Genomic DNA, 27,504 nt, shown 5'->3' on the forward strand with positions numbered 1-27,504 from the left:
TAGGATTGCCCTAGGACAATGATGATTGTTACATAGTGCGCACATTTTATTGTATCTAGATCCGAAATTGCCGAAATTGCCGACCTTTACAATATAGTTATAAATGATGTATCATCGACCAAACATGGCAGTGAAGTTGTCCGGAAAAGTAAATCCCCATACTCCGTTCCTCAACGGGAGTGGTTGGGGAAGCTGAAATTTTTCTCAGCCCTTCGGGTCCCCTTAGCTGCAGGCTGTGCAGGACCATGGCTTTTGCCTTCCCAGGCACATTCCCCTCCATTCCCCCTATGGGGTGCCCCAATCGGCAGCTGCTGATCTTGCTTCGATCGGCTCCCCCTATGAATTCCCCAATCCTTCGACACGCAGCGCAAAGACCCGAAAAAAAAAACCTTGTTGGTCTCGAGACACACCCACAGCACTAGCTGCAGATAAACCCGCCTATTATTGGCAGGGGACCTTGAGATCCTACCTTATCAGCTCACACCCTTCCAAATCGGAGCTCATCAATGCGGAATCCGGACGCTTTTCGCATTTTCGGGTAGCATTGCCTACCCGTGACTCACTACATATCCATGCGATCGAATAAAAACCAAGTAAGAGTTCCCACTATTCAACGTGTGGTATATTTTAGGTCTGGGAGCTGTTTCTGTATATTTTATTTATTTTCGTTTGTCCCTGATTGGGATATGCCCTGGACCTAGAAATGCTCTCTCGGCGCCTACTGGAACATAAACCCTGTTAGAAGGTGCCGACCTTCCACCAGTGATAACTTCCATTCTATTACACGGTGCCGAAAAGGATCAAGCCTAAACTCTACTAGAGACAACGTATCACCGTAAGCTGTCTCCAGTTTTCGGCTTCACCGCCCCTTTGGCCATTTGGAACAGAATCTCACGAGGCGCAGTCGCACGCACCTACCGAGATCGGATATATCACATATTGTACCCCGTAAACGTTGCCCATAAGCTTGAATTATGCAGCTGATATATCCAGCGCCTATGCAGGGTGCATGATTTGGTGTCTGCGTGAGATCGCGGGGTCTAAATGCATGAAATATGTAATTCAGTGAGGGACTATTATACTGCGACCCGATCCCCAGATACACCGCGCAAGGGACTTGCAAACATAATCTTCAAGGATTCTAGTGGCCCTGGTTGAATTTCAAATATGTAATATCTATTACATCGTGGCAAATGTTTCTATGCTCCGAGTCGGAATCTGGTTTCAGACTATGGGCGATATTGAAATCGCGATTTGCGGAGTCGAGGCCATCCTTGTTGCACAGCATGACAGCATGACAGCAAGACAAACAGATAAGTCTAGATTCTTACATCCTTTAAACAAGTTTGGTTGCGTTCATCTTTATTACACTTGAGGAATTCCTGCATACGAAGTAGTGCCGTTTATCAACTGGAATCAAGGTCTGGAGGTCCATGCTTAGGTCACACAGATACTACACCTAGTTATTTACAGAGAATCAAAGCTAGCAGCTGATATTTGGAATGCAGGCCTTTGAATGGCCTCATTTTTTTGCCTTGAAATTTCAACTTGTCTCTATCACCGAGCAACCGCTTCCCTTGCCTAATCTTGACTACAGTACGGAGTGGGCCATGCGCAGGTGCCATTCTACTCTGGGGCAACGGTATGCCCGTTTTCTTTCTATTTCCTACAGTAGCGCCACATAAGATAAATACATACATAAATATGTAATTATAGCAGCCTATGAACATTGAGAAACAAAAAGACTACATGTATGTATCCAATGAACAGAGGTCATAACGCGCTGGACGACTATGTGATCGCAGACGCGAATATATGTACTAATTCACATTCCAACACCAATCCACTATAATTGTACGATACGCCGCACTAGCAACAATCATCGAACGGTACAACTCCCATGGATTGGGATGGCGCGACTTCTCCACCGGCGAGTATAACCCCCCCTCCATTTTCTCTTCTTCACACTCTTCCTCTTCCGACAGTATAGCGTATTCAATAACTCTAATGTTATCTTGAATTGTAGCATCTATCTCAAATTCAATTGACACTGACAGCTTCCTCGACCGGACTGGCAACCGGGCGATGCAATCCGATGGGCGTCGGCAGTGTCATTCTCCGTGGCCTTTCTTCGTACAGTTCTACATGCCAAGAGTTTTACAAAAGATGTACAGTGGAGATGCATGCCGTCTCAAAAGCTCCCAGCCGAGATTTGCCTTTCCTGTAGGGCCGGGTGACAGGTTGGTAACGAGCAAATGGCGCATGGGGACAATTGAGTGACTGAACGAGATTCGATTTACCACACGAAATCAAGACGGTAAGCCGGTTGTGAGTAACGGAAGGGCCCTTTTAGTTCCCCAGCGTGCATCGCATCTTTAGATTAGTTCTGATAGGTTGAATAGTGGATAGCCGGCAGTGTCGAAGTAGTAGTGCCCGACTTCTCCTCAGTTCAACCTCCACAAAGTAGTACAATGTAGGACAATCGGTTTGAATAACCTGTGGTAGACAGACACAAAAGACTCAATTGAGCTTCTCATTGTTTGTTGTTCAACCCTTCCAAAGTGGGTTGCCCATTTCCTTGCATTCCCCCAGTTCTCTTATCTTTCATACACGCTTGTTGTTGGAACACCATGGCGTTGCAATCTTCGGAAAAAGGCAAATACCCCTGGAAAACCCCAAAGAAATATGCTAGTCATGGGTGCAGGCCCAGTTGGGCTTGCTATCGCCTTGAGACTTGCGCTAGCTGGTATCGTGGTCGACGTGGCAGAGGAGGAGTCGAGGCTAGGTGAGGAACCTCGTGCTGTGGCTTATTACGCGAGCGACCTGATTGCCTTGGATAAGATGGCGGTGATACCGGATATGGAGAAGGCAGGGTTTGTTTCTGAGGGGTTTTGCTGGCGTAAGCCAATCCATGACGATGGGCAGGGAGGTTATCTGATGGGTGACGCGATTGCTCGTTTGCCTATTCCTCAGGATACTACAAAAGAGTCCCATGGTGTTGGTGGCAACTTGTATCTGCCACAGCCAGAGCTTACCAAGTTTTTATTCGAGAAAGCAACCGCAACTGGCTTGTTCACTTTGCATTTCGAAGAGACCCTCGTCAGAATCAAGCAAAATGCTTTAGGCATCAGAGCCACGTCCAGGAGAGATGACATCGAAACAACATTCCAAGCATCCTATCTAGTGAGTGCTGATGGCGGCCAGTCCGCTACCAGGGGGCTTTTGGATATTCCTCTGAGAGGGTACAGCTGGCCAGAGAAACTGATATCCATCGATTTGCTATTCGAGGATTCAAATCTCGACACAAAGTTCCCAAGCCAGTTCATTGTACACCCGATATCCTGTGGCTTTGTCACTCCATTAAAACCCGTCGAGACTGGAAAGCGGACCCTATACCGGTGTGCTGTTAGCTTGGACCCAGAAGACCAGACGCCCGTTGATGAAATGAATTCTATCACTCATGTCACGTCCCTTCTGGAGAAAACGCTTCCTGGCCCCAGGCCAATCAACGCAAAAATAATCAAGACTTCTCTCTATCGGATCCATCAATTGTGCGCTTCTACTTTCAGAAGGGGAAGATGTGTGCTTGCGGGAGACGCAGCTCATCTTAACGACGTTAGTTCTTCATCCCATTTATGATATACCTTTGATACTTACTTCATTACTACTAGCCCATGGGTGGTATGGGACTTTCAACAGACTTGATTGACTCCGAAGCCCTATGCGACATCCTCGAGATGATTATTCTTGAAGGTAAGTCGTCTGACCTGCTAGACTTATATGCAAAAAGAGAGCAAAGGCATTTCAGATGTATGTTGACCCTCAAAGTACTCAGAATAAACCTCGAGCCCAAAGTGACCCTGAATTCGCCCACGAGAATTGGTTGTTCCGGGAGCTGAACAGCGCATCTCCCAAGTTTTTGAAACAGTTTGGATTGCCTTTTTTTCCAGCAGTGGAGGGTGGATATGAAGGAGGTAATCTCGCAGATATCGTAGTGTTCTTTATTCTTCGCAAGTTTGTTCATTGTCACACATCGCAACGCTTGTCTTCAGCCTGCAAGCTGATTCCCGCTATAATAATTACCGTCGATGACTTTTTGACCTGGAACCTTCCAATGTAATTAGCAGCCATACCTTGCTAGCTAGATAGGGCGTAAAAAGTGTCCACAAAAGGGGGAAAAAAACCCTGTCAAAACTAGATTAGGCATGCATGGATCAGCTGCCTATCTTCAATATTGAGATACCGGTATATAAAGGTTATTTTAAAGTACAAGATGCGGGACGGCATCACTTGTCCAAGTTCTTGCTCTTCACCATCCTCCCAAGCAACTCCTTGCAGTTCTTCTCGCTATATTGCTCCCAGACCTCATATAATGAGACCAGCTCTTGTGTACATTCGATGACAGCTTTGATATCGACTTCGCTTTCCGCAAGCCAGCCAACAAGCTTCTGAATTTTAGGAGGAGGACCGGATCCAGTTTTATCTGATAAAGCGGCCAGCATCTGCATGCCGCCTCCATCTCTCATAGAGCCTGCCAAAGCCGATTGCCCGGTTCCAGGGTAGGTGGATGGGTGAGTGGGCTTGAATACAACGGCGACGATGATTGCCATGATCGCAATGACATGAGGTGGGTGTAGAAGTGGTAGATCTGTCAGATAATGATCATTGATAACCGACCAAGCGAGAGCGACTTCATCCGAGGTGAGTGATAGTTCGGTTTGAAGTTCGGACAAAGTTCGATAAGGATGATGCACGATGAGTTGCGAGCTCATTTCAGATATTAAGGCAAACTCGCATTCTCCGAGCTTTGCCACATCCGGGGTAATAAATTCTGTGAATAGTTAGCAATTGGTTTGTTTATGGCTTTATATACGGGTGCATACCTGGCCACAGACCGCGCGCTTCGCCGACGACAAAGCGGATATGCTGTGGACACTCTTCCATCTTACATGCGAGATAGAAGGCTGTAGTGAGCACAAGGTATGGACTTGTCTGTCGAATCTCATTTTTGGTATAGAACCTCTTGAGATACACCTGTGCTGTTGCAATGGCCTGCTGTCTGGTGGACATGCGTTTGCCGAGCTTGATAAGCTCTTATGATTTGAATTAGCCTGAAATGACATTTAAAACAATGAACATATTAACAAAACCTACGTTGGTTAAAGTAGATATTCAGTAGTCGCTGATCTGGCAGCGGGAACTGCGAATGGGCAACTTTATCCTTCTCCCGTAATCCTTCACGGATATCTGCCAACTTCTCTCTGGAGAATAGCCAGTGTCGACGCTGGGTTGATGCCCAGTAGTTGGCTGCCATATTGAAAGTTCAATGTTTGATGATGCAAAGCTCATAAATCGAAAGCCGTCACGACATGGTCCGAAGTCCCCCGGGGGGGGGGGGGGCCTTATACAGCTGACCCCGCAGGTCGCGTATTAAATTGAAATGAGATGATGCAGAACCAACCCCAATAGAAGAAAACAAAACAACACAACACAAAACAAAACAAAACAAAACAATCATATAAGAATCAACTCATTTAATATGAGGTCAGGTTGTAATCCCAAAAAGGGATAGTAGGGCTTGGCCCTGATCCCGTGCAAGATAATCCGATGGCGGCGTCAAAGCCCTTGGGTCGAATGGCCGGGCGCCTATTAATCAGGGCATTTATCCATTCATACCTAGGTATTCACCTGGGCATAACTTTTCACCTCACGTCATCCTTTTATGTTCCCCTCGATCTTCTTCCCCTCAACTTCTAGGGGTCTTGGGTTACCCCTTATAACAAAGCAAAGAAAATAATGGTTGCTCGGTAACAATTTTCCATCATGGCATCCGAAGAGTCAAAAGATGAACGCGACAAACGAGTCGCCAAACTCTGGGAAATCTTGGATACTCGAAGAGAGGGCCATATCGACTTGACTGGGTTAAAGAAGGGGTTAAAGAAAATCGATCATCGTGAGTTTGACCGGGTTCCTTGCTATATACCTGCGCGCTTGCCTAATCTCTTTCTAGCTCTAAAAAATGCAGACGATATGGTACTCAGTGTCATGCGGGAGGTGGACACGAATCACGATGGACGTATTGACCAAGCCGGTAAGCTCACGAGAACCACCTAGGCATTACTCGGGGAAGGGATGCCCTGGCCAATATTTGGTCCAATCCTAATCACCACCAGAATTCCGAGCATTTCTCAACCACACCGAGGACGGGCTATGGAAGATGTTCCAGAGCATTGATCGAGACCAAAACGGTGAAATTGACAAGGTGGAATTGCGGAATGCCTTTTCACGTTCCGGAGTCACGGTCTCGAACGCAAAGTTGGACAGGTTTTTCGCCGAGGTCGACAAAAACCATGACGGGGTGATCTCTTACACAGAGTGGAGGTACATGCATTCTCACTGCTCCAGTGAATGCTGAACAGCCTAGGCTAACATACATAATCTTTTCTTTAGGGATTTCCTTCTATTCCTCCCTCTCCAGTCCCCGACCGACCTCTACGCAGTCCTTTCATACTACACGGCTACGGGCAATCTAAACCCGGAAGGAGATGTCAACATCAATGACCTGCAGGGTTTAGGTACAAACCATCCGTTTCTTTCACCTTACATTCTGACCATCCAACACTTTTTGTACAACATTTTGTCCCTCCCCGACTTGGCCTCCCTCCTTCCTTCAGCACACGCGCAAACCAGCCATATCTCGAAGTTGGAACCCGTTTTCGAGCATGATTTTGTCTCGCTAGACGGCGACTTGGAGTTGGAGTGGTTGCCTCTTCCCCAGACTACCGCCATGCGGATGTTTTTCCGATATTATGGACGGAAGTTGACCGAAAATACCCCTCAACTAGGCTACTTCCTCGCAGGTGGAATTGCGGGTGCCGTGTCAAGGACGGCCACCGCCCCCCTCGATCGTCTCAAAGTTTATCTCATTGCACAGACTAGCGTCAAATCAACGGTTCGGGCGGCGAAGGCCGGAGCTCCGTTGGCTGCGGCGGGGAACGCTTCCAAAACATTGTTCGATGCGCTCAAGGAATTGTGGCGGGCTGGAGGAATACGGAGTCTATTCGCAGGTTCGTCGTACTTGTCGATCTGGACTTAAAGCAGCAACGACTAACTATAAGCAGGGAACGGCTTGAACGTGGTGAAGGTTATGCCAGAGTCTGCGATCAAGTTTGGTGCCTACGAGGTTTGTACTCTTGATATTCGGTTTCGCCTACACAACTAGACGAATGCTGACCCGAGAGCAGTCTGCGAAACGAGCATTTGCACAACTCGAAGGACACAATGATCCCAAGCGACTCCTTCCCACTTCACAGTTTATGTCCGGTGGCTTTGGTGGAATGGTTGCCCAGTAGGTCTTGTGCGTCATTGATGAGAGGAAAATTGGTTCTGATTGTGACTAGATGTTTTGTTTACCCCCTCGATACACTAAAATTGTGAGTACATCGACCCAAGTGAGTTGTTAGAGCATTGTGGCTTACAATTCTCAATAGTCGCATGCAGTGTGAAACCGTGAAAGATGGCCCGAAAGGCAATCAACTCATCGCAGCTACTGCAAGAAAGGTGTGGAACAAGAATGGCTTGGCTGGCTTCTTCCGAGGACTCCCGCTTGGCCTTGTGGGCATGTTCCCCTACGCCGCAATCGATCTATCGACATTTGAATACCTCAAACGGTCGCTTCTAGCTAAAAAGGCTCGTGACTGTGGTTGTCATGAGGATGACGTACCCCTCGGCAACTTTGCGACAGGTGCAATTGGTGCGATGAGTGGAGGATTCAGCGCCTCGATTGTCTATCCCCTCAATGTTCTCCGAACTCGACTTCAAACCCAGGGCACGATCATGCATCCGCCCACATACACAGGGATTGGCGAGGTCTTAAGCATCACACTCAAAACCGAGGGACCCCGTGGTCTTTACAAAGGTCTCACACCTAACCTCCTCAAAGTGGCACCGGCCATGTCAATCAGCTACGTGGTCTACGAGAACGCGAAACGCATACTTGGCCTACGATGATCTGCCAGTCCGAAGAAGCCCTCACGTCCTCTTCCTCCTTGCATACCCCCGCGGACACCACTCAGGTATTTGAGCGCATTTTCGACCTTCGCCCTGGCACATCCATTCCGGTGCCTTCGGGTCGATATTTGCTATTTACTAGCTTGACATTTAGAAGCATTGTCCCCAAGATACCCACAAAAGCCATTGACAGGCATGGCACACCCCCTCGCTCATGGGTGCATCTCAAATGCACCCCATTCTCATTTTTGATATCCTTGCCATATCACCGAGAGGTCACATATTTGGCTTTTTTTGCATTAACGTTTGGTTGATATCAACAAGGCTTCACTGTAATTTTTTACTTGCTTTCTATTGCTCATGTTGCGCTCACTTGAGACAACTGTACTTTTGACCAACCTTTGATAGAGGGCACTGGGAAACTCACCATCAACCACATCAGCATGGCAAGGCGTCGATACAATACCACGGGACTTTTTGATTTCCATTTTGTTTATTATTACAAGAAAATCTACACGTTTGGATAATACATATTTTGAAACATCTCTTGAATACCATTGCTCTTGAATTGCCCAGTTCGCAAGTCGCAAACAGGAGTAATCACTAAATCACCTTATTCAACCACCTGCACAGCCTTAACCTCCTCATCCTGAGGAAGGATATCCGGTACAGGTCCCAGAGGAGTAATAGCAAACTGATTAATCTGCTTGTGACTCTTAGTATAATGGAACTTGATGTGTTCAAAGTCGGTGGTATCCCGGAAAGCAGGGACATCCCAATACAGCCTGCGCACCCAGCGGTGAATAGCCGGGAATCCAGAGCGGATATCACGCAGATTGCACTTGAAATGCTGTACGTAGACCGGATCGAACCGAACGATGGTGGTGTAGAGTCTGATATCAGCCTCTGTGATCTCGTCGCCGAAGAAATACGGCTTCGAAGCTGCTTCCTGCTTGGCAAGGTGGGCTTCGACCTTGTCGAGCGATGAGAAGAGCGTTGTTACGGCTTTCTCGTAGGCTTCTTGCGTGGTTGCGAAACCGGATTTGTATACGCCATTATTGATGTCATTGTAAATCCATTCGTTGGAGGCGTCGATCTCGGCTTGTAGAGCCTTGGGGAAGAGGTCGATTTTCTTGTATTGCTCTGGGAGAATATCGTCGAATTCATGGTAAAGCATGCGGATGATTTCGGAGCTCTGGTTTTGTAAGAACTTGGAATTGGAAATGGCTTTTTCTGGGAAGATTGCTTCGTACCTCGTTGCTGACGATCAGCTTGGTCTTCTTGTCGAAGAGAACTGGAACGGTGAACCGCCCCGTGTAGTCTGGATCATTGGAGAAGTAGACCTGTCGGATATGGGTGAAGTCCGGGTGTAGAGGATCAGGAATGGTGTTCTCCCCCGGCAGTTTCTCATCGGGGGTAGCAAATCGCCAACCTAAGAGATGAGTTAGAAAAATGCGATTTTCCCACAACTTGTGAGATAAATCTGACCTTCCGCTCCAAGATGCCAATGTACCGAAGAGAAAGAGATGAAGTCCTCGAGACCTTTGAGCTTCCGGGTAATCAAAGTCCGGTGAGCTAGTAGATAATTAGTCACTGATCGAGTGTCAAGCCAATTGCAAGCTCTTTCATACCCCAAGGACAGGCATAGGAGACATAAAGATGGTACCGGCCCTTCTCTGGAGGGAATTGGGAGCCGGCCTCTCTAGAGATCCAGTTCCGGAAGACGGATTGCTGACGCTTGAACTCGCCCGACTTGTCGCCGGGTTTCACCCAATCGGTGATTTTCATGGAATTTCCGGTCTTGAATTATACATATGTAAGTCAGCATAGCCACTGGAGCTATTGTAGTGGACTTGTTTTGTGTTTCTTACAGCCATATTGCGGGAGTAGATGATGGGTACAGTGGGGAACACAAAGCTCTGGTAAACTGCACGAAGAGGCCCTGCGCGGAGAATTGAATGTGAAAGATGCTTCAAAGGTTGAGATCTCAGCAGAGTAAAGAACATAAGAGGCAGAGACAGTGGACTCTACCCTTATATATAAGAAAGAATAAAAATGTCGTCTTTGCGGGGGTGATGACCCGGTGATGACCCTGTCATCCATGACCAAATGCTGAGTCAGATTTGCTTATCGGAAGATCGATCAGCTTTGACAAAGCGATCTGCATGCCCAGGTGGTCTTGGCAAAGCCCATGATTAGATATTAACTTTATATTAATTTGTACCTGGGTATACAACCTTGGAAATGGTTTACATCGGTAATCTACGCATATTTGTACTTGTGGAGTCTGTGGAGAGTGGAATAATCATGAATTCTAGCTACTGTACTAGCAATATGTAGCCAACCGGCTTTTGGTAGATTCTAATCGCCTTATTTTGTGAGCTTGACCATCACGTAAGGAACCTCAACATCCTCTTCTGTCTGGTCCTCGGCGGTCACCTCGAAGATGATGTTCTTCTGGTGCTCGGGGACTGGCTTCTTGCTGACGTGCTCCACAAGCTTGCTCATACTGAAAGGTACATTGTCAGCAATTTGAGTCACGAATGGGGTTATACAAGAGATACTCACGGTAGAGGAAGGCGATCCTTGACCTTCGATGGGGGATAGAAGCTTGCATACAACAAGCTGACTCCAGAGCTGACCATGGTGATGTCCAAGCCCTTCTCGGCGAAGAAGTCGAGGAATTCCTGAAGGGGGATGTCTTCCACCTCGAATCGGTCCCAGAGCTTGTCAATTGTGACCTCGCCTTGTTTGCCTTGATACTTGCCCTTTTCGCTACCGATCGGCTCACTGAAGCTAAATAGCGGAAGGGCCAAATTAACGAAGCCGTTCTTGTATTGCTCGATGTCGTCCTTGCCGTCAACAATCTTGTACAGTTCGAGGGCAATAAGACCGGTGGCCAGGGCAGTAGTGGTAGCAATCGCCGGGATGATCTTTCCGGCGATAAATTTGGTCTTGTGTCGGTCGGCCTGAGCAATCTCGTAGTTGTCTGCACGGAGGTTGCTAGCCGCGGTGATGAAGTCGATGTGATGGTTGGTGTCATCATCCTTCTCAAATTCAACTGGCTGCAAGCGGAAACCAGCAAGAGACTTGGGCGAGGGAAGAGACGCCACCAGTTTCTGGATTTCTTCCTCATCAGTAGATGAACCAGTTGGCTGGGCATTCGGATCAGGGTCGTTTTCATTGGCCTGGATCTTGACATTCGAGCTCGGGGTGAACTCGGGAACGATCATGTCATCAACTACCCTGCGGTAATAATCCTTGTCCGCACCGGGGTTCTTGATACCGTAGTTGAACGAATGGAGGTTAGCACCAGCAACAACAAATCCAAGATGAGTTGGATTAGTGCTATCGAACTTCAAGGGGGTAGGGGCACGCTTAGGTCCAGACCAGAATAGTTGACCGGATGAAGTCTTGGAGTCTCGTGGGAAGTTGTAGAGAAGCTGCTGGATCGCATTATTGTACTGCGCTTCGAATTGTTGGCGAGCCCACACAATACAATCATCGAAAGTAAGAGGTTTTTCAGTGACCAAGAAGTCACGCAGGTGTTCCAAAGTTTGCTTCTCATTGCCCGCCTGCTTGAGGGTCTGTTGAATGTAGTCGGATTGCGAGAGGTACATGTTGACTGATTCAGGTGGGCCAACGAAGTAGGTTTGGAAGACATCCCGTGCCCATGCAATGGTGTGCTCAATGCGGTTCGGGAAACTCTTCAGGGTACACATAGGGAATGACTTCTCCGGGGGATCCTGGGAGCTGGAGTAGGACTCCGTGATGAAAGGAAGGACGACCTGGGTGTTACACTTGGTGCCCAGGGTACCACTCTCCAGCAATGGCTTGCGGAAGAAGACACATCGGCGATCAACATATGTCCGTGCATCGACATTGTCCAAAGCGTTTGTCACACCATCAAGGCCGTTCCAGAAATCCTCATTGAAGACGTGTTCAGTGTCGGCACCGACACGATCACGAAGAGTGACAATTTTATCTTTCAATTCTGGGTTCATTGCTTGAGCGGCTGCAGACGCGCATTCACTCTTGAGTCTGCCGACGTCCTTGGGACGGAAGAGGAATTGGCGGTTAAGATTGCTCTTCTCAATCTGGTCCATATCGGTGACGTAAAGCTTTCCTTCGGGACCCGTACCCAGACCCATCATGGCCCAGTTCTTCAGAGTCTCACAACCGATAGCACCAGAACCGACCAAGAATTGGGTGACATTGGCAAGTTTATCTTGGTATTCCTTGCCAAAAACCGCAATTTGACCATCGTAGCGGGTACCAAGAGGCTTGCAGCTCTCTTCAGATCGAGTGACTGATGAGGGCAAAGACTCCAAAGAGTCAAAGTACAACCACTGATGCACAGGACTGAACTTGCCGGAGACAGCCTTCAGAACCTCCTGGGCGGCGATGCCACCGAAGAAAGCTGCTAACGGATTCAGATCACCGCGGGCCTGGTAGCTCAGTTCCCTGATTATCTTCTCATCCAGTTCAACCTTTTCCTCACCGGTTGCAGCAAGATCGTTGGCAATCTTCAGAACCTCCTGGGCGTCGCTATCATTGTGGGGACGAGGCAATTGGCCATCATGAGTCTCCGCAAACTTATGAAGAGCCTGGATACCAATGTGCAACTGTTGTGGCCGGTCAAACTTGGCAAAGTCGGACATGAGAATATCAGGCTTTTTAAGTTGATCCTCCAGTGGCTGGAAATCAATGAACTTGGGCATCTTGACCTGGGTGAACAGACCACCACCCTGGTAGAATCCTAGACCAGAGACGTCGCCAATAGTGAAAGTATAGGGACCTTTCACGGTGACTTTGCGAGGATCACTGTTGTTTAGGCCATCCATACCCTTGACTTCAGTGAAAGTGACAAAGTCACCATCCTCGAGTCCATGCCTTGTCTCATCGAGCGCCGAAACCAACCCTTCCTCGTCGATACCCGCCACAATTCCACCAGCAGGCTCTTCGCCGTTGGGGTCACCCACAGTGAAGTTCTTTCCAAAGTCATTGAAGATATAACCAAAGAGACCGAATGTATCCGTAATTGTGAGGTAGATTTTGTTCTTGTGGCAGAAGTCGGCAATCACCAGTTGCTCCTTCAAAGGCGTCTGTGTGAGCACCACTGCCTGGTAGCGCTTTAGTTGTTCGAGATCGCCCACGAGGCTCTCGCTCTCATGGACTGTAACGGGAACGTAGGAGTTCAACTCGGAGACTCTTGGGGCGGTAACTTCAGCACGGGGCTTGCCGACGTCCTCTGGCTGAAGGAAAAACTGCGAAGAAAGATCCGAGATAGCGACTGGGGCGGGGTCGTATAGGGTGAGGGATTTGACACCGGCGAGGGCGATGTTCTTGGCTATGGAGACAATCAGACGTTGGGATGAAAGCGAGGTTTGATTAATAGTTGAATCACATACCGATTTCCACGCCCAAGCCCTTGAGACCTACGATCAGAACATTGGAAGAGCCCATGCGCTTCATGGCCTCGTGACCAAGAACGTATCTTTTAGGTGTCAGTACATACTCGGGATTTGAATGTTATAGAGGGATGTGGGGGGCTTACAGCTGTCGACTATACAATGATTCGTCGATCTCCCCATGCTTGATCGCTTCGATGGTTTCTTGGGGGTTCTCGACTTGCATCTTGACGTCCTTTGGGGAAACATATTAGTGGCAATCCTACATTTAAGATCAAGACTAACCATACCGTCATGGTTCTTTTGTCTGGCCGAGCTCCGACGTCGTCTTCAGAGGCTCTGCGCTTTCCGGGCTTAGCCGCGTCTCGAACAGGAATGTTTGAAGGAATGATGAAAGTCAGGAGGTGAAAGCCTTGCGATAGGGCAAGTCTTTCAATAGTGATGATAAATCAAGTTGCAACGCCCAGCGTACCAGGTACCTAGCTCAACGAGCACGGAGAAGAGTAGCAATCCGAATGCAATCGACGGATGATAGAGGATTATAGAAAAGAAGGAAAATTGGAACGCTGTGTGGGGTAGGAGGTGTGAATAAGTAAAGGACAAGTCAGTATAAAGTAGGAGAGAGATCAAGAGAGGGACACCGACGTAAGAGGAGGGGCCCGACAGCTAAGAGATGACTAACGGGCGGTGAGAGGGCGATTGGCCTTTAGCCCCGCGATACTTCAATAAACCTCTGGGAGCTATCGTTCTCGAGTCACAGAGTGTCTTGTTGAGAGTTGGAAGCTGTAATACATCTGGATAAGATTGGGGTCGACTCTGGAGAATGACAACCATCCCTATCTTCTCCGATTGGTTCTGAAGCCTGCTATTCCATACGCCACGTTTAACGCGTCTCGGCATCAACGCGAAGCTTGGCGCCGTCAAACGCTCTACTTCATATGTGTCGCTTTGAATTTGTGGGGCGCGGTCTATTATACTGGCAACGCAGAAACTATCCAGTGGAGAGAAGACATTTCTCTAGGTGAGTTTTCTGCATATACGCCTGTGATGAGCTCGTGACTGACATGGGTCCGATAGGGAACTCTCGTCAGAATGCTCCATGAGATCCTACTCTCCCTCTCCGGCCAGCCATCCCCCCTCTTCAGTACCCAAAAGGGGGAAAATGCTGTTACTCAAGATGATTTTCCCCTTCTTTCACCTCCGGAGAAAGCCCTCCTCGCCTCCGTTGCCCATTTGAGTCGACTTCACACGCAGCTGCGGAAATATGCCTCGGATATATCCTCCGCGAGCCCATCTGTCATATGCCGCTCTGTCTCTACGGCTATTGTTGGAACACATCTCGGTGAATTCCAAAAGAAGATCCTGGAGGCTGAAAGGGCAATCCTTGCCGAGGATAGTGGATATGTGGGAGGGTATGGTATTGTCCCATTGTCGACTATCGTGGGAGAGTTCGCACCATGGATGCGGCGCATGGAGTGGCTTTGGGCTCTTATCCGGTTCATTCAACCCGAAAGGAAAAGCACCGAACTTTTGCATGGTTCCACGGGGGCAGCGCTCATGGATCATCTGCGGACCGAAGCTCAAACAGGATATCTTGATATCAAGGACATGGCCCTGCAATTGGCGACAGTGGCTGAGACAGCATGGATGAAACAGCTTTCGATGTGGTTACTTTGTGGGAATCTTCCTATATACGGGAAGGAAGACTTTTTCATCCAGGAGGATACCGAAAATGAGAATGACGAGGCACAATTCAGCATAAACGTCCGATTGCTCCCAAATTTCGTCACGGCACAAACAGCAGGTTCAATACTATTCATTGGCAAATCCCTCAATCATATTCGAGCGAAACGGAAAACCTCAATAGCAGGAACATCTACTGCGCCGGTGACATTATATCGGGAGCACATCGAGCAACTTGCGGGCCTGAAATCACCAATTTCGCCTTCAAAACTGACTACCGCCGTTGACTCCATTCGCCTTTCCCTTTCTCAATCAACCCTATCGAAATTGTTGCCTCTCCCGAAAATCCTGGAAATTCTTACTTTGCTTCACAATTTCCTTTTACTAGGACGAGGGGAGTTTGCGGTGGCTCTTGTAGCACATGCAGATTCCCGCATTGAGGAAAGCCGACGTCGAGGCTCATCAGCGACCCGTCTATTGGGAGAACCTGACGTTCTTACCACCAAAGAAGGTGATGTCACAGCTGCTTTAGCTGAAGCATGGGCAGAGCTTTTCTCGCTACAAAAGGAGGAGGACCCAGCCGATGAAGAACTTGAACTTGCCCGGGACCTTCTTTGTCTTTCCATCAGTGGCCGTAAAAGTGGCCGACCGATGACCCCTGCCCAAACTCCTAATTTAATATCCAAAATCTCAAAGGTCTCATTTGAAGACCTGCTCTTCCCAACGCCCACGAACCTCACCACGCATATCCGAGCTCCTCTGGACCTATTTATCTCGAGCTCTGATATTGTCATATATTCTAAGATCCATTCTTATCTCTTGGGAATACGGCGGGCTCAGATCCGGCTTGGAGATCTCTGGAAACGAACTCCGTTGCGGCGAAACCACCCTACACCATGGGGACCGCCCAGAAGTAACAGCATCTTTGGTCAAGCTAAGCTGAAGGCAAGAAGAGACAGAGATAATGCTCGTGTTCGCCAAATGCGTCATATCTGGGCCACAGGAAGTGCATGTCTGTTTATGCTTTCTGAGATTGGTGGCTTTTTCCAAGGAGACGTCGTCAATGAGTCGTGGCGGCACCTTCGCCACTGGATCGAAGGATGCTCTTCGTCCACAGCATCAGCCCCTGGATCCCGGCCTGGAACCGCATCCTCTTCCAAATCGCATCATACTTCCAAGACAGTGTCTCCCGACCAGATGCCTATCAGAAACTTCCCTGAGTCTAACCAGCAGACCATGGGACGACACGATCCCGAGGCTCTCACGGTTGCCCACCGGCGGCACTTGTCATCTCTGGTGCAATCCCTCTTTTTGACTGAACTACCCTTCACAAACACCATGAGAGGACTTCTCACAAATATCGACCGCTTCGTCGCCCTTGTGATCCGGTTGGAAACCATACAACGCAATATGGATCTGGAAACAGATGAAGGCGTGGAAGATGACTTAGTAGATTATGCCCATGAAGAACGCGAGGTATGGGAAGAGCTACGCGCCACTCGAAACGATGTCGAGACGGGTATTAAGAATCTTGTTGGGAGTCTGCGGGACATTGACGATAGTCGCTCGGGAGAAGGCCAGGGACCCGTGGAACTAGCAACGAACTTCGGTCAGATGTGGCCTGGTTCCCGCCAAGGTGACAGCACGAGCCCCGGCTTCAGCCATTACGTGCCCCATAAAGCAGCGGGGGTGGATCGTCTGCTCATGAAACTAGATTTCGGCAGCCTTCGCAGCGGCTTCGGACCCGAGACAACTGCGGGTTTCGCGGGTATGCCGTAACGACTGAAGTGGCCCGTGAACCCTAATGGGTGCTTTGTTTTTATTGTGCTTCGTTTACGAGCACCTTCCCATCGAGGAATTGGCGTTTTATTCCAAAGGCATCGGGTGATTGGGACGGTTGACAGGAGTCTGGATATTGCATGGATCGTTTTTCCCCTTTTATTTCCTTGCACTATTTGTTTGTGGCGGTCTTCGCAGAAGCTATTTCCCTCGAAGTTGAATTCGGTTCTTCCATTGCGAGATGGGGTATTGTGTCGTCTGTCGGGATCTTCATTTGAAAACCAGCCGCATGAGAGAAGGAATACGTACACCGTGTCCTCGCAGATCGCATTGCTTATTTCTTTATTAGCGGAAATATCACATATCCCTTATCTGTACGAAGTACTCCACAAGGGACAGGTGACCTGAATTTAGCACGCACACCATCCCACAGGGCGTTCGAGATCACCTTCAATCCTTTATAGCCCCTGCCTACTCCGTAGTGGGAATGGGATTGGAAGCACGTGTACAATGTAGGGCTTGCGGAATAGGCACATCATGAGTGGCAAAGAGGGTCTCGATGGCGAGTGGGGTGCCTTAAGCCACGAAAAAGAATATCGTGTGTGCATACATTGTACTCCGTAGTGGCACCTGCCTTCCAACGCCTTTAGTTCCCGGCGATAGAGAAAGCTTAATAGAAAGAATGTGTTCAAATTTCATGCCAATTATCATAATAAGTGCAAAACAAAGACCCAAGGGTCCTATTCAGGGCGAAGTATTCTATGGAGCTGTTGTACAAGTGTCCCTTGGGCATAGGAATCGGATGTAAGAGGTGAGCAAGGGTTACCGGATTAGGAAATCCCGGGCTTGAATGTATGAGATTTCATTAAGCTCATGTGGTCCATTCCCCCCATCCTAAAAATAAAATAAAAATAAAAATTAGAGCTCGGGACTGGACAATCTGTGCGCCCATGGGGTTCGGGTGGATTTAAGGTGGAACTCGGAGGGTCTGGGGGTCCCAAGGGGCCCGGGACGCCGAGAAAGGAGAAGACGAGATATCGCATTGACTTGTCACTGACTTGTAACTGCCAACAATTTTTCTGTGGATCTGAGAGCCTTTGGATGTCTCAAAATCTTCATGGAATAGTATCAAGCAAGAAAATAAAAAGTGCATCGCGCTTCCAGCCGTTGATGCCGAGTGTCTTATTGGGGCATTCCATATTTGCACGGGGAGCTTCAGCCGGGATCTTCTGATACTTCCCTTAACTATCCAGCCCCTTCGATCCGGAACAAGATTGAGGATCGGCATGGAAACTAGAACCAGATTCCGAGCCAATCACCCTCACAGACTATCATTATTATGATGGACAATCGTGCATACTCCCGCCAAGTGGGCCATTCCATCGAAGCTCCCATCGAAGTCTTACCGTCTTCAGCGCAAGGTCACGATATTCCTTCCTAGATAGTGGTGCAACCCCCTTTTCCCAACATCCCCATCTCCATAGCTAATCAGAGCTTCGGTGGCAAGTTTGGGCCTTACAGTGGATGCTCTCGGTTAATCGAAGTGCCTGGGTCCGTTGGAGTAATGGTGAAAGCAGTTATCCACCCCGTCACGCGCAACTGGAATTGATTTTTTCCTGTCAATCTTTATGCAGGGTCTTATTGTTCTCGGTAGGCTCTCCAAGGAAGTACCGTCCCAGCTCTCTGGACATATAAATCTATCACCCCGATGCCATAGATGGAATATCGTGAATTCTTTAGTTGCATCTTTTCTTGTGGCTTCTGGTTTGACGGCTGTCGACATTAATACTATCCGCTCCTCCTCCGAAATACCTTCTACTATATATACCCCGGATCCCTCCCTTGGTCATGTCTTTCATTCCCCGAGTATTGGCTCCCGCTCGTACACGGCTAGCTGGAGTTGCCGTCACTGCTCCTCATTCTCTCTTTTTCTCGTCAACCCGGTTGTACTCGACCTCCAAGAGTTCTTTCAGCCCTCAAGATATCCACAATGTAACTCACAGCCCGGACCACATCCAATCAAAGATGCCGCCGAAAGATCTTTTGCGCAACAACCACCGCTTCAGCGAGTTTGATCTTGAGGGACGGGTATATGCCATCACTGGCGGTGGACGAGGACTGGGACTATCAATGGCGGAAGCATTGATCGAGGCTGGGGCAAAAGGTACTTATACCCTCATTTCTCCCTCCGATTATCGAAATGAACGAATGTTCACGCAATATCATATAACCAGTATACTGTCTGGACCGCCTTGAATCCCCACATCCAGACTTCCTCGTTGCTAAGAAAAGGGCTGAGGACGACTACGGCAGCAGCTTGGAGTACATCCGCATCGACGTACGCAACAACACCGAAGTCAACAACGCATTCGCAGCCATTGCAGCGCAGGGCGAGCGATTGGATGGTCTGATCGCCGCAGCCGGAATCAACCACCTCCAAAGTGCACTGGAGCACTCCCAGCAGGCTTTGGATGACGTGATGTCGATTAATTATAATGGAGTGTTCAACTCGGCCACCGCCGCCGCCCGCCAGATGTTCAAATACCAACAGAAGGGCTCGATCCTACTAGTAGCCAGCATGAGCGGCCTCATTGCCAACAAGGGCATGACCTCGCCCGTGTACAACTCGTCCAAGGCGGCGGTTATCCAGCTAGGCCGCTCTCTCGCTATGGAATGGGGTCGTCACGGCATCCGTGTCAATAGCCTGTGCCCCGGCCACATCATCACCCCAATGGTGGATGAGGTATTCAAACAAAACCCCGCTGCCAGGGCTACTTGGGAAGCGGAGAACATGCTTGGTCGCTTGGCGCTGCCTGAGGAGTTCCGTGGTACGGCTCTTTTCTGTCTTTCTGATGCGAGCAGCTTCATGACGGGAAGCACTCTGCTCATTGATGGAGGACACACTGCTTGGTAAGCGGTGTCCTCAACTGGCAAAACATTTGCGTAAAAGTCAAGTTTGAGTGAAAGATACGGATACATCTGGCAAAAAAGTTCGAAGAAGGGTAGTGGCGTTGGCGGCGAATTTTGTACAATAAGCGCATCCACCATCAGATAATATACCTTGTGCATCAACCACTTGTCTTAGCCCGCGACATTTTCCTAACACCCTTCAGTACCAATCCACATTTTCCAGAGTATCCTGTCATTTCCATCCACCAGACAGGGAGGGAGTTTTCCCAATATCTTAGTTCATATCGACCACTACTCGGGACTTTCCTCCGATTGGCTTTTATTGGTAACAGGGAATTGGCCACCTTCTTACCAAGCCTCAAACAATAGTTGCAAATATAATCATCTATCTATAGTAGAAACCAGGCATTTTCATACAAAAAAACTAGAAGAAATGCACTTAATCGCATATATTCAACCATCCGACTAGATGGATATCTCCATCTCTAGACCGTACTCTTCTCAGGATTAATAAATGAGCAACTTACTTTAGATCTAGATCTATAGATACAAACTTCTCATTAGGAGGTTCATATAAAATTGAGGTGTACAATATGCCATAGTTAGTTAGTGTTAGCAATCATTTTGAAGAACGTGGAAATAAGTGGAAAAAAGCACCCCTCATCAAAATGCTACAAGAATATTCTTGCCCCAACAGGTATTTCACTATTTCCCCAATCTCGGATGTCTACTCCGATCTGATCTATCATCCTGGATGTTGTATACTGCCGTACATCGTATACTGGAGTAAGGCGGTCTGATTTTTCTGCCCGAAATTCCCTTCACGATTGTAAACCCAAGAGAAATCACAAAAAAGCCCAACTATTCTAGATACTGTCTTTACGCCAATAGTATAGAGGAAATGAGTCAGAGTTCCGTCACACTGCATAATATCCTAGGTAAGCTGTTTGTTGGATCGTGAAATGGCTACATGCGCAATACAATCCCAATATATCCTGTTTGATGCCCCTCCTTTTGGCCGTTTGCACTTCATATTTTCCCTGACCATCCCAAGCTTCTATTTTACCCTCTTCTCCTCCCATGTGTCACACGTTCTTCTTCATCGTGTTCTTGCCTCAAAACGTCGATCTTCCACAGTCTTGATACTAACAGGCTATATCTAGCCATCTAGGCGAACTACCGAAATATTGAGAAGATAATGGACCGTCATGTTGTGCTAGATTGGTAAGCACTGGTTTTGCAGCTCTTGGGAGCCAGCTCGTTTTTACTAATTATTAAACAAAGGTACAATAACCTAGACTCTCGAGTCGTTGACCTCGTCGGTGACTTTGTTGGTGACGAGCTTTTCATAATCGAAGGAGATTCGCTTCTACTCCAATGCTTTTCCAACGAGAAACTTGATTTCGACCCGGGCTTCCAGGTCTTGCATGCGACTTACCTTGCCGAGAAGTTATTACAAAAGCTTCAACAGCGCAAGTGTTTCTTCGAGATTGTCTTTTTCGCCGAAAATGCCTCATTATGCATTCCAAAAGGAGTCCATAAAGACCTCCACGCGAGGTATCTCCTTGCCCGAGAGGCAATCATACAGCATCTTGTCTCTGTTCGCGTGCAACCATCGCGATTCTTCCAGGCTCTGAGGTTTGATAGCTTCCAGTCCGATGAGTTCAAAGCTCATCTGATAAGTTCTGGGGCCTATTTGTTCATGTGCCATGACGGCGCTTCTTCCGAGCAGAACAAGGATGATACTGCTAGTGATATCGACAGCAGCGATTCCGAAAGCGATTCCGACAGCAGCGACTTCGAAGATGGTGACGAGCAAGGTTCTTTTGTCGATAAGCGAGGCGAGATCTCAAGATTTAAGCTCCGCGCGATGATCTACTGGTTTGTTGTCCATGGATACAACCTTGCGCTCATGAATAGTCTCGAGTTCCGTGACACAAAGGTAGGTCTTTTCAACCGCGGAAGACTAGGCTCTGTACTCACAATATACATAGGTCATGGCAATGGTGATTGAAAGCTCCATCAAAACGAATCCCTTATCTACTGGCCCTGAGACAGACGATCCCAATCAATTGTGGAATTCCCTCTCCCAATTACAGATTGAAGACAGCCAAGACCAAGTGGATGATGCGCTGGAATACGACTTCGTCGACAACGAATCGTCAAACCAGGCTCAAACAGACAACTGTCTTGAACAGGCACTTCTTGAGAAACCGGAGCTGTCCCAACGTCAATGTCTTGCGGTTGCTACGCTCAGCTCCATGCTTTTGGGCGGCGTGGCGGACAACCTCGAAAACAAGATTGGAGCACAGTCTATGCTTTTGCACATTGTACTTTTGCAAAACACCCAACTATCGGATCGATCAATCCAAACAACTGCACCCAAAAACTTGAAGTTTTTCAACAAATTTGTGAAAACCGCGACGGCTTTGCTCAGCTCAAAGCTTTGGGAGAACGCAATGAGGGATCATAACCTACCTTGCGATCTGTCTGACTTCGTGGATGGAACATTGTTTTTCGAAGTCCAGCGGATGGTCGAGAAACTGGGCATTCAAACAGTAATCTCATCGGTCACACAATCCCCGTTCAACGCTCTTGCGTGTTTGGTGGACCGCATTTGTGGCACAACACTGCAATGCGAAGCGATTGGGGGAGCGGGAGCTACCTCTGAAGGTACCACTCATGGAAGTATCTCCAAGCCTCATCATGGCTTTGAAAAGGTGCTTCCATTTAGCAATGCAGTCTTCGATAAACTTCTGAAGCCTGTTCATCTTGCAGTTGATGAATCTGCCGATGCGAAGAGTGATTCCCAAGTTTTCAAGGAGTTTAAAGAGGATAGCCACTGGCATAGCTCTAGGCCCCTTGATCAAAAGAAAGTCATCCTAACCCCCCAAGAGGTTGAGCGAAGCCACAAACGGAACCAGCGTTTTATGGCCGAGATGAGAGATTATGCTGCAAGTCTCTCTTCATCACAGCCGGAGCCGATTGTTGTTGAATCTTCCAGTAGTTCACGCCAGAAGTCTCACCAAACCCCTTCGGCAAGCAGAGACGTTGGAACCCACCCGACGACCTCGAAATCAGACAAGAAATCTTCCAAATCTGGTAAACCATCCACCAAAGAGATGGCCGCAGCTTTCGTTCATCAAAAAGCAATGGAAGTCACCCAAAAACAGAGACAAAAGTGGAAAAACGTGTATAATGACGAATTCGCTCTCATCGATGATCTTGTGACTCGTTTCACAAAGCTCAATGGATACTTAACTAGTCTGCCTAAAGACAGTCGACAGGTTCTGGAGCCTGAAATTATGACTTGCATGATCGATACATTGCTCCGGCTTCTCTTTGTCGAACGCATAAATGTGCAGAGTAAAAAGCACATGTTGATCGTGACACGCATTTGGGAGATCGTAACTTGTCTTGTGAAAATCAAGCAAGGCATCTCATCCGATATTGTCGCATATGTCTCAACAGTCTGCGAAATACTTGGTTTGCCAGCTGCTCAGCTTCATGCCGATAGTGAACAGAAATTATCTTTCCCGTCGTTCAAGATCCCTAAAGCAGCACCCAGCATGAGTATCGAGATGAGCCCAGTTGATTTCCAGCTTCTACACGGTGGGCCTTTCATGGAGCGCAGCATAGACTCATTGCCTGACTCCCGGACGCCTGATTTTGCGCCCGATCGCTGGCAGCGTGAAGTGTTGGACCAGATCGATGCAAAGAAGAGCGCATTCATCGTGGCCCCAACGAGTGCAGGAAAAACATTCATCTCGTAAGTCGCAAGATGTCCTGATTCAGAATCATGCTAACATTGGTCAGCTTCTATGCGATGAGACAGGTCTTGAAAGAAGATAACGATGGAATTCTTGTCTATGTTGCCCCCACAAAGGCTCTTGTCAATCAGATCGCAGCTGAGGTGCAAGCCCGATTTTCCAAATCATTCCCAGCCAAGACTAGTGGCAAGTCGGTTTGGGCCATCCATACAAGAGACTATCGCATCAACAATCCTCAGGGATGCCAAATTCTCATCACGGTTCCCCAGATTCTTCAGATCATGCTGCTTAATCCCTCGAACGCCAATGCATGGACTCCCCGCTTGAGGCGTATCATCTTTGATGAGATTCATTGTATCGGCCAGGCCGAGGATGGTGTCGTTTGGGAACAACTGCTTCTGATGTCCCCATGCCCAATTATCGCCCTCTCGGCTACCGTTGGAAACCCCCAGGAATTCTACAACTGGCTAGATTTTGCCCAGAGAACCAATGGATTTGACCTCAAGATGATCCAGCATCAGCACCGTTATTCGGATTTGCGAAAGTACGTGTACCAGCCTTATGGTGACTTCTCGTTCAAAGGGTTTTCCAGTACTCCTAGCTTGGCCCGTTTGGGCCTCGATGGAGCAGATGATATGACGTTCGTGCATCCTGTCACCAGTCTGCTGGACCGCACCAGATCGATACCAGATGATCTTGACTTTGAGCCACGTGACTGTTTCACTTTGTGGAAAGCTATGAAGGATCTTCAAACAAAGCAGTTCCCTGTTGATCCATCTCTGGATCCGACCATCTTTTTCTCGAATATTGTCATCCAAAAAGTGCACGTCATCGAATGGCAGAGACAACTGAAAAAGTTGTTAGGAGAGTGGATGAAAGACCGAGAATCTCCATTCGAGGCACTTTTGCTCAATCTTGAGCACCCAACAGGGTTCACAGTCCAAAAAGAAATGGACTTGTCGAAACAGGTATCTCGGATGAATGGCCTATCTGACTCCTTAAAGGGTAACCTGGTCGACACAACCCTCCCTTTGATCTCCTCGCTACACGCTCAGAATGCTCTTCCCGCGCTATTCTTCAATTACGACCGCGGTAGATGTGAAGATATATGCCAAGAGCTGTTGACACAGCTACAAAATGCCGAGACAAAATGGAAAGAAGAGAGTCCGGTATGGAAATCCAAGATTGCCAAATGGGAAGTATGGAAGACATCCAAGCTCTCAGCAAAGAAGAAGCTTGAAAGGGCTACCAAGAAGAAAACAAGTGGAAACGCCGACGAAGAGCCAACTTCCAAGGCAGAGCAAGCCAAAGAATCGGCGTCTACTGATTTCGGCTGGCTTGATCTCTTTGACCCGAAGAGGCCTGTGGATGGATTCCACCTGGCTGACTTCAAGAAGGTCCCCGCTTCCGAGTTCCTTGTCTATGCCAAGCAGCTGCAGTGGCGCTCGGTGCCTCAATGGTTGATAGATGCCCTAGAGCGAGGAATTGGTGTTCATCATGCTGGTATGAATCGCAAGTACCGTCAAGTTTGTGAGATCCTCTTTAGGAAAGGCTTTTTGCGTGTCGTGATTGCAACTGGCACTTTGGCCCTGGGTATCAACATGCCTTGTAAGACAGTCGTCTTTTCGGGCGACTCCATTTTCTTGACAGCCCTGAATTTCCGACAAGCCGCCGGAAGAGCAGGACGCCGTGGATTTGACGTCCTGGGAAATGTTGTTTTCCAGCAGGTTCCACCATCCAAGGTGCAACGACTGATGAGCTCAAGACTCCCAAGTCTCAGTGGACATTTCCCCATAACGACAAGTTTGGTTCTACGGCTGTTCATCTTGCTACATGGCTCAAAACAAGCTCCATCTGCCGTGAAGTCAATCAATTCGATCCTCTCAAGTTCTCGCATCCACCTCGGTGGCCCTGAGATGAAGCAAACGGTACTCCATCATCTCCGATTCTCTATCGAATACCTCCGACGAAACAATCTTCTTAGCGGTCAAGGTACGGCTTTGAATTTTGCGGGCTGTATCTCTCATCTGTACTACACAGAGAATTCTAGTTTTGCTTTCCATGCCCTACTGAATTCGGGATACCTCCAAGATCTCTGTCAGGACATAGAGACGAAGCCAAAAAAGACTGTTCATACTCTGATGCTGGTCATGTGCCACCTTTTCGGGCGTATTCCCCTGCGAGCGTCCACCCTGGAACGGTTCCAGAACGCAGAAAAGAAGCCCTCCTCGATCGTGGCTCTTCCACCTCTACCGAGAAAAGCAGCCTCCGCCCTACGTGCTCACAATAGACAGGTCCTGGACGTCTACACTGGCTACGTCTCCACTTTTGTCAAGGAGCATATCAAGGAACCAGACTGCTCGCTACCATTCAGTGGGATCAAGTGCGGCGGAGAAAGTTCCTCCGAGAAACTCGGTTTCTCGCAGTTCGACCACATCTCCCCATCAATCATCTCCCCATTCTTCGCCCTTTCAGGAAACGGAGACCAATGCAATACTGTCGTTGAACTCAGTCAGATGGTTCGCAGTGGCGTTTGGATTGAGGATTCCGTCATTCCATATGTGGCTGTTGACCCCAACGAGAACGCAGTCCCTCTCAATGCATACCTGTATGACTTCTTCAAGCACGGAAATGTTTCACAGTTGGAGACTGAAAACCGCATCCGTCGCGGTGACGTCTGGTTTGTGCTGAACGACTTCTCATTGACTTTGGCCACTATCAAGACCAGCATTGAGGGTTTCCTCAAGCCTGGAGGCAATATCGGTGCAGATATGCTCGATGTTGCTGGCGGAGGTGACGACTACGAGAATCTCGTGGATGATAAGGCCGTTGATCAGATTGAGGCTGAAAATGCTGGAAAGCTGGATGTGAAACTAGACAACAAGCAGGCGATGTCTGCTGCCCCCGTTCCCGCCTCTCGCCCCCGAGCGAAGAAGGTTGTGATGGATAGCTGGGAGGATGAGATGGATGACGAAGATGATGAAACCGAGGATGAAGCCATCAATGCTTCCAATGATGCTACCACCGGGCTCGGCTCCAAAACTACGCAAGAGAAGCCAGTGGACAACTCTCACAGATCCATGTTCTTGGTTGCTAAGGCCTTTAAAGAACTGCACAGCGAGTTTGATAGCAAGTTCAAGGCTATGTGGGCTTAAGAATGGGCTGTGAAGGATGAGATACTAAATGAGATACTAAATGAGATACTAAATGAGATACTAAATGAGATACTAAATGAGATACTAAATTGAGAAATATCTGAAGTGAGAGATTTCTGAAGTAAGAGGTATCTGAAAGTACTAAGATCAGATGGTGTAGTAACCCGTCTCTTAGAATATCAGCTCCAGTAGAGTATTATGTGCTCGCATCACTGATCAATCATATATAAAGAGCCTTCAAGTTTCTAGCACAACCATGGTCAATTTCTGACCAGAGACAGGTTATTTTACACTCGGCAAGATTAAAAACAAGGCACTAAAGTCAGGCCCTAGCCAATTGCACTCTTGAAGATGTTGATCGCGAGAAATTCGACCAGGGATATTGATTGGACCGCTCATCCTCCTGTCACAATGGCTCCGACTTATCCTAGCAATATTTGTTTTCAGAAGTGGCCTGAGCAACAGAGTGACCATCGTCCTGGAACTGCGACTAGTCCTAACCCGGCTCATAGCTCTTGCATCGAACCCCGGTCTGATTGTTTATAAAGATTCCAATATCACCCAAACACCGATGAGTGTTGCTCCGACCTTCTAGACGATCATATTCTCGACTATTTTCTGTCACAACTTCTTCGCATTCAGCAAAATCACATTCTCCCTTTTCTACATCTGGTTATTAAAGGATCTACGCAGCTCATAGTTTCCACTTCCTGCTCCAACAGGTTATGAGCCCCTCTTTTCAGCAAACCAAGGGGGCTTCAACGTGGACAAGGGCAAAACATGCAA

The 27,504-nt window shown here is 48.2% G+C and overlaps 9 protein-coding genes across 9 annotated transcripts; 5 read left to right on the forward strand and 4 right to left on the reverse strand.

Annotated features, from left to right (window-relative positions):
- Window positions 1–2,694: 2,694 nt before the first annotated feature.
- Window positions 2,695–3,840, forward strand: N7471_005673 (uncharacterized protein; the record flags this gene model as incomplete). The annotated part of the gene is made up of 3 exons (XM_057278392.1): window positions 2,695–3,615; window positions 3,672–3,753; window positions 3,836–3,840. The coding sequence occupies 3 exons, from the start codon at window positions 2,695–2,697 to the stop codon at window positions 3,838–3,840; spliced, it is 1,008 nt and encodes a 335-aa protein (XP_057138002.1).
- A 321-nt stretch (window positions 3,841–4,161) lies between these two features.
- On the reverse strand, window positions 4,162–5,378 carry ssn8 (cyclin-dependent protein serine/threonine kinase regulator SSN8). Its single transcript, XM_057278393.1, has 3 exons — window positions 5,155–5,378; window positions 4,884–5,093; window positions 4,162–4,831 (listed from the first exon to the last, which is right to left on the reverse strand). The coding sequence occupies exons 1-3, from the start codon at window positions 5,312–5,314 to the stop codon at window positions 4,287–4,289; spliced, it is 915 nt and encodes a 304-aa protein (XP_057138003.1). The 5' UTR covers window positions 5,315–5,378; the 3' UTR covers window positions 4,162–4,286.
- Window positions 5,379–5,823: 445 nt separating this feature from the next.
- On the forward strand, window positions 5,824–8,010 carry N7471_005675 (calcium-binding mitochondrial carrier protein; the record flags this gene model as incomplete). Its single annotated transcript, XM_057278394.1, has 8 exons — window positions 5,824–5,953; window positions 6,011–6,091; window positions 6,174–6,381; window positions 6,451–7,067; window positions 7,122–7,183; window positions 7,245–7,348; window positions 7,401–7,433; window positions 7,491–8,010. 8 exons carry the CDS (start codon window positions 5,824–5,826, stop codon window positions 8,008–8,010), a joined length of 1,755 nt encoding a protein of 584 aa, XP_057138004.1.
- A 531-nt stretch (window positions 8,011–8,541) lies between these two features.
- Window positions 8,542–10,073, reverse strand: N7471_005676 (glutathione S-transferase family protein). Its single transcript, XM_057278395.1, has 5 exons — window positions 9,882–10,073; window positions 9,642–9,810; window positions 9,499–9,585; window positions 9,264–9,442; window positions 8,542–9,205 (listed from the first exon to the last, which is right to left on the reverse strand). Exons 1-5 carry the CDS (start codon window positions 10,014–10,016, stop codon window positions 8,624–8,626), a joined length of 1,152 nt encoding a protein of 383 aa, XP_057138005.1. The 5' UTR covers window positions 10,017–10,073; the 3' UTR covers window positions 8,542–8,623.
- A 307-nt stretch (window positions 10,074–10,380) lies between these two features.
- Window positions 10,381–13,717, reverse strand: ubaA (E1 ubiquitin-activating protein ubaA; the record flags this gene model as incomplete). The annotated part of the gene is made up of 5 exons (XM_057278396.1): window positions 10,381–10,519; window positions 10,579–13,360; window positions 13,422–13,507; window positions 13,568–13,656; window positions 13,712–13,717. The coding sequence occupies 5 exons, from the start codon at window positions 13,715–13,717 to the stop codon at window positions 10,381–10,383; spliced, it is 3,102 nt and encodes a 1,033-aa protein (XP_057138006.1).
- Window positions 13,718–13,853: 136 nt separating this feature from the next.
- Window positions 13,854–14,389, reverse strand: N7471_005678 (uncharacterized protein; the record flags this gene model as incomplete). The annotated part of the gene is given in 2 exon segments (XM_057278397.1): window positions 13,854–14,087; window positions 14,100–14,389. The coding sequence occupies 2 exon segments, from the start codon at window positions 14,319–14,321 to the stop codon at window positions 13,854–13,856; spliced, it is 456 nt and encodes a 151-aa protein (XP_057138007.1). The 5' UTR covers window positions 14,322–14,389.
- A 124-nt stretch (window positions 14,390–14,513) lies between these two features.
- N7471_005679 (uncharacterized protein) lies at window positions 14,514–16,883 on the forward strand (the record flags this gene model as incomplete). Its single annotated transcript, XM_057278398.1, has 1 exon — window positions 14,514–16,883. One exon carries the CDS (start codon window positions 14,514–14,516, stop codon window positions 16,881–16,883), a length of 2,370 nt encoding a protein of 789 aa, XP_057138008.1.
- Window positions 16,884–18,731: 1,848 nt separating this feature from the next.
- Window positions 18,732–19,797, forward strand: N7471_005680 (putative short chain dehydrogenase/oxidoreductase; the record flags this gene model as incomplete). Its single annotated transcript, XM_057278399.1, has 2 exons — window positions 18,732–19,047; window positions 19,118–19,797. 2 exons carry the CDS (start codon window positions 18,732–18,734, stop codon window positions 19,795–19,797), a joined length of 996 nt encoding a protein of 331 aa, XP_057138009.1.
- Window positions 19,798–20,991: 1,194 nt separating this feature from the next.
- N7471_005681 (putative DEAD/DEAH box helicase) lies at window positions 20,992–26,718 on the forward strand (the record flags this gene model as incomplete). The annotated part of the gene is made up of 4 exons (XM_057278400.1): window positions 20,992–21,017; window positions 21,078–21,735; window positions 21,788–23,562; window positions 23,610–26,718. The coding sequence occupies 4 exons, from the start codon at window positions 20,992–20,994 to the stop codon at window positions 26,716–26,718; spliced, it is 5,568 nt and encodes a 1,855-aa protein (XP_057138010.1).
- Between the last annotated feature and the right edge of the window lie 786 nt (window positions 26,719–27,504).

Source organism: Penicillium samsonianum (genome assembly GCF_028829775.1).
Source record: "Penicillium samsonianum strain IBT 33392 chromosome Unknown utg000003l_segment0_segment0, whole genome shotgun sequence".
In the NCBI taxonomy this organism is placed as follows: domain Eukaryota; kingdom Fungi; phylum Ascomycota; class Eurotiomycetes; order Eurotiales; family Aspergillaceae; genus Penicillium; species Penicillium samsonianum.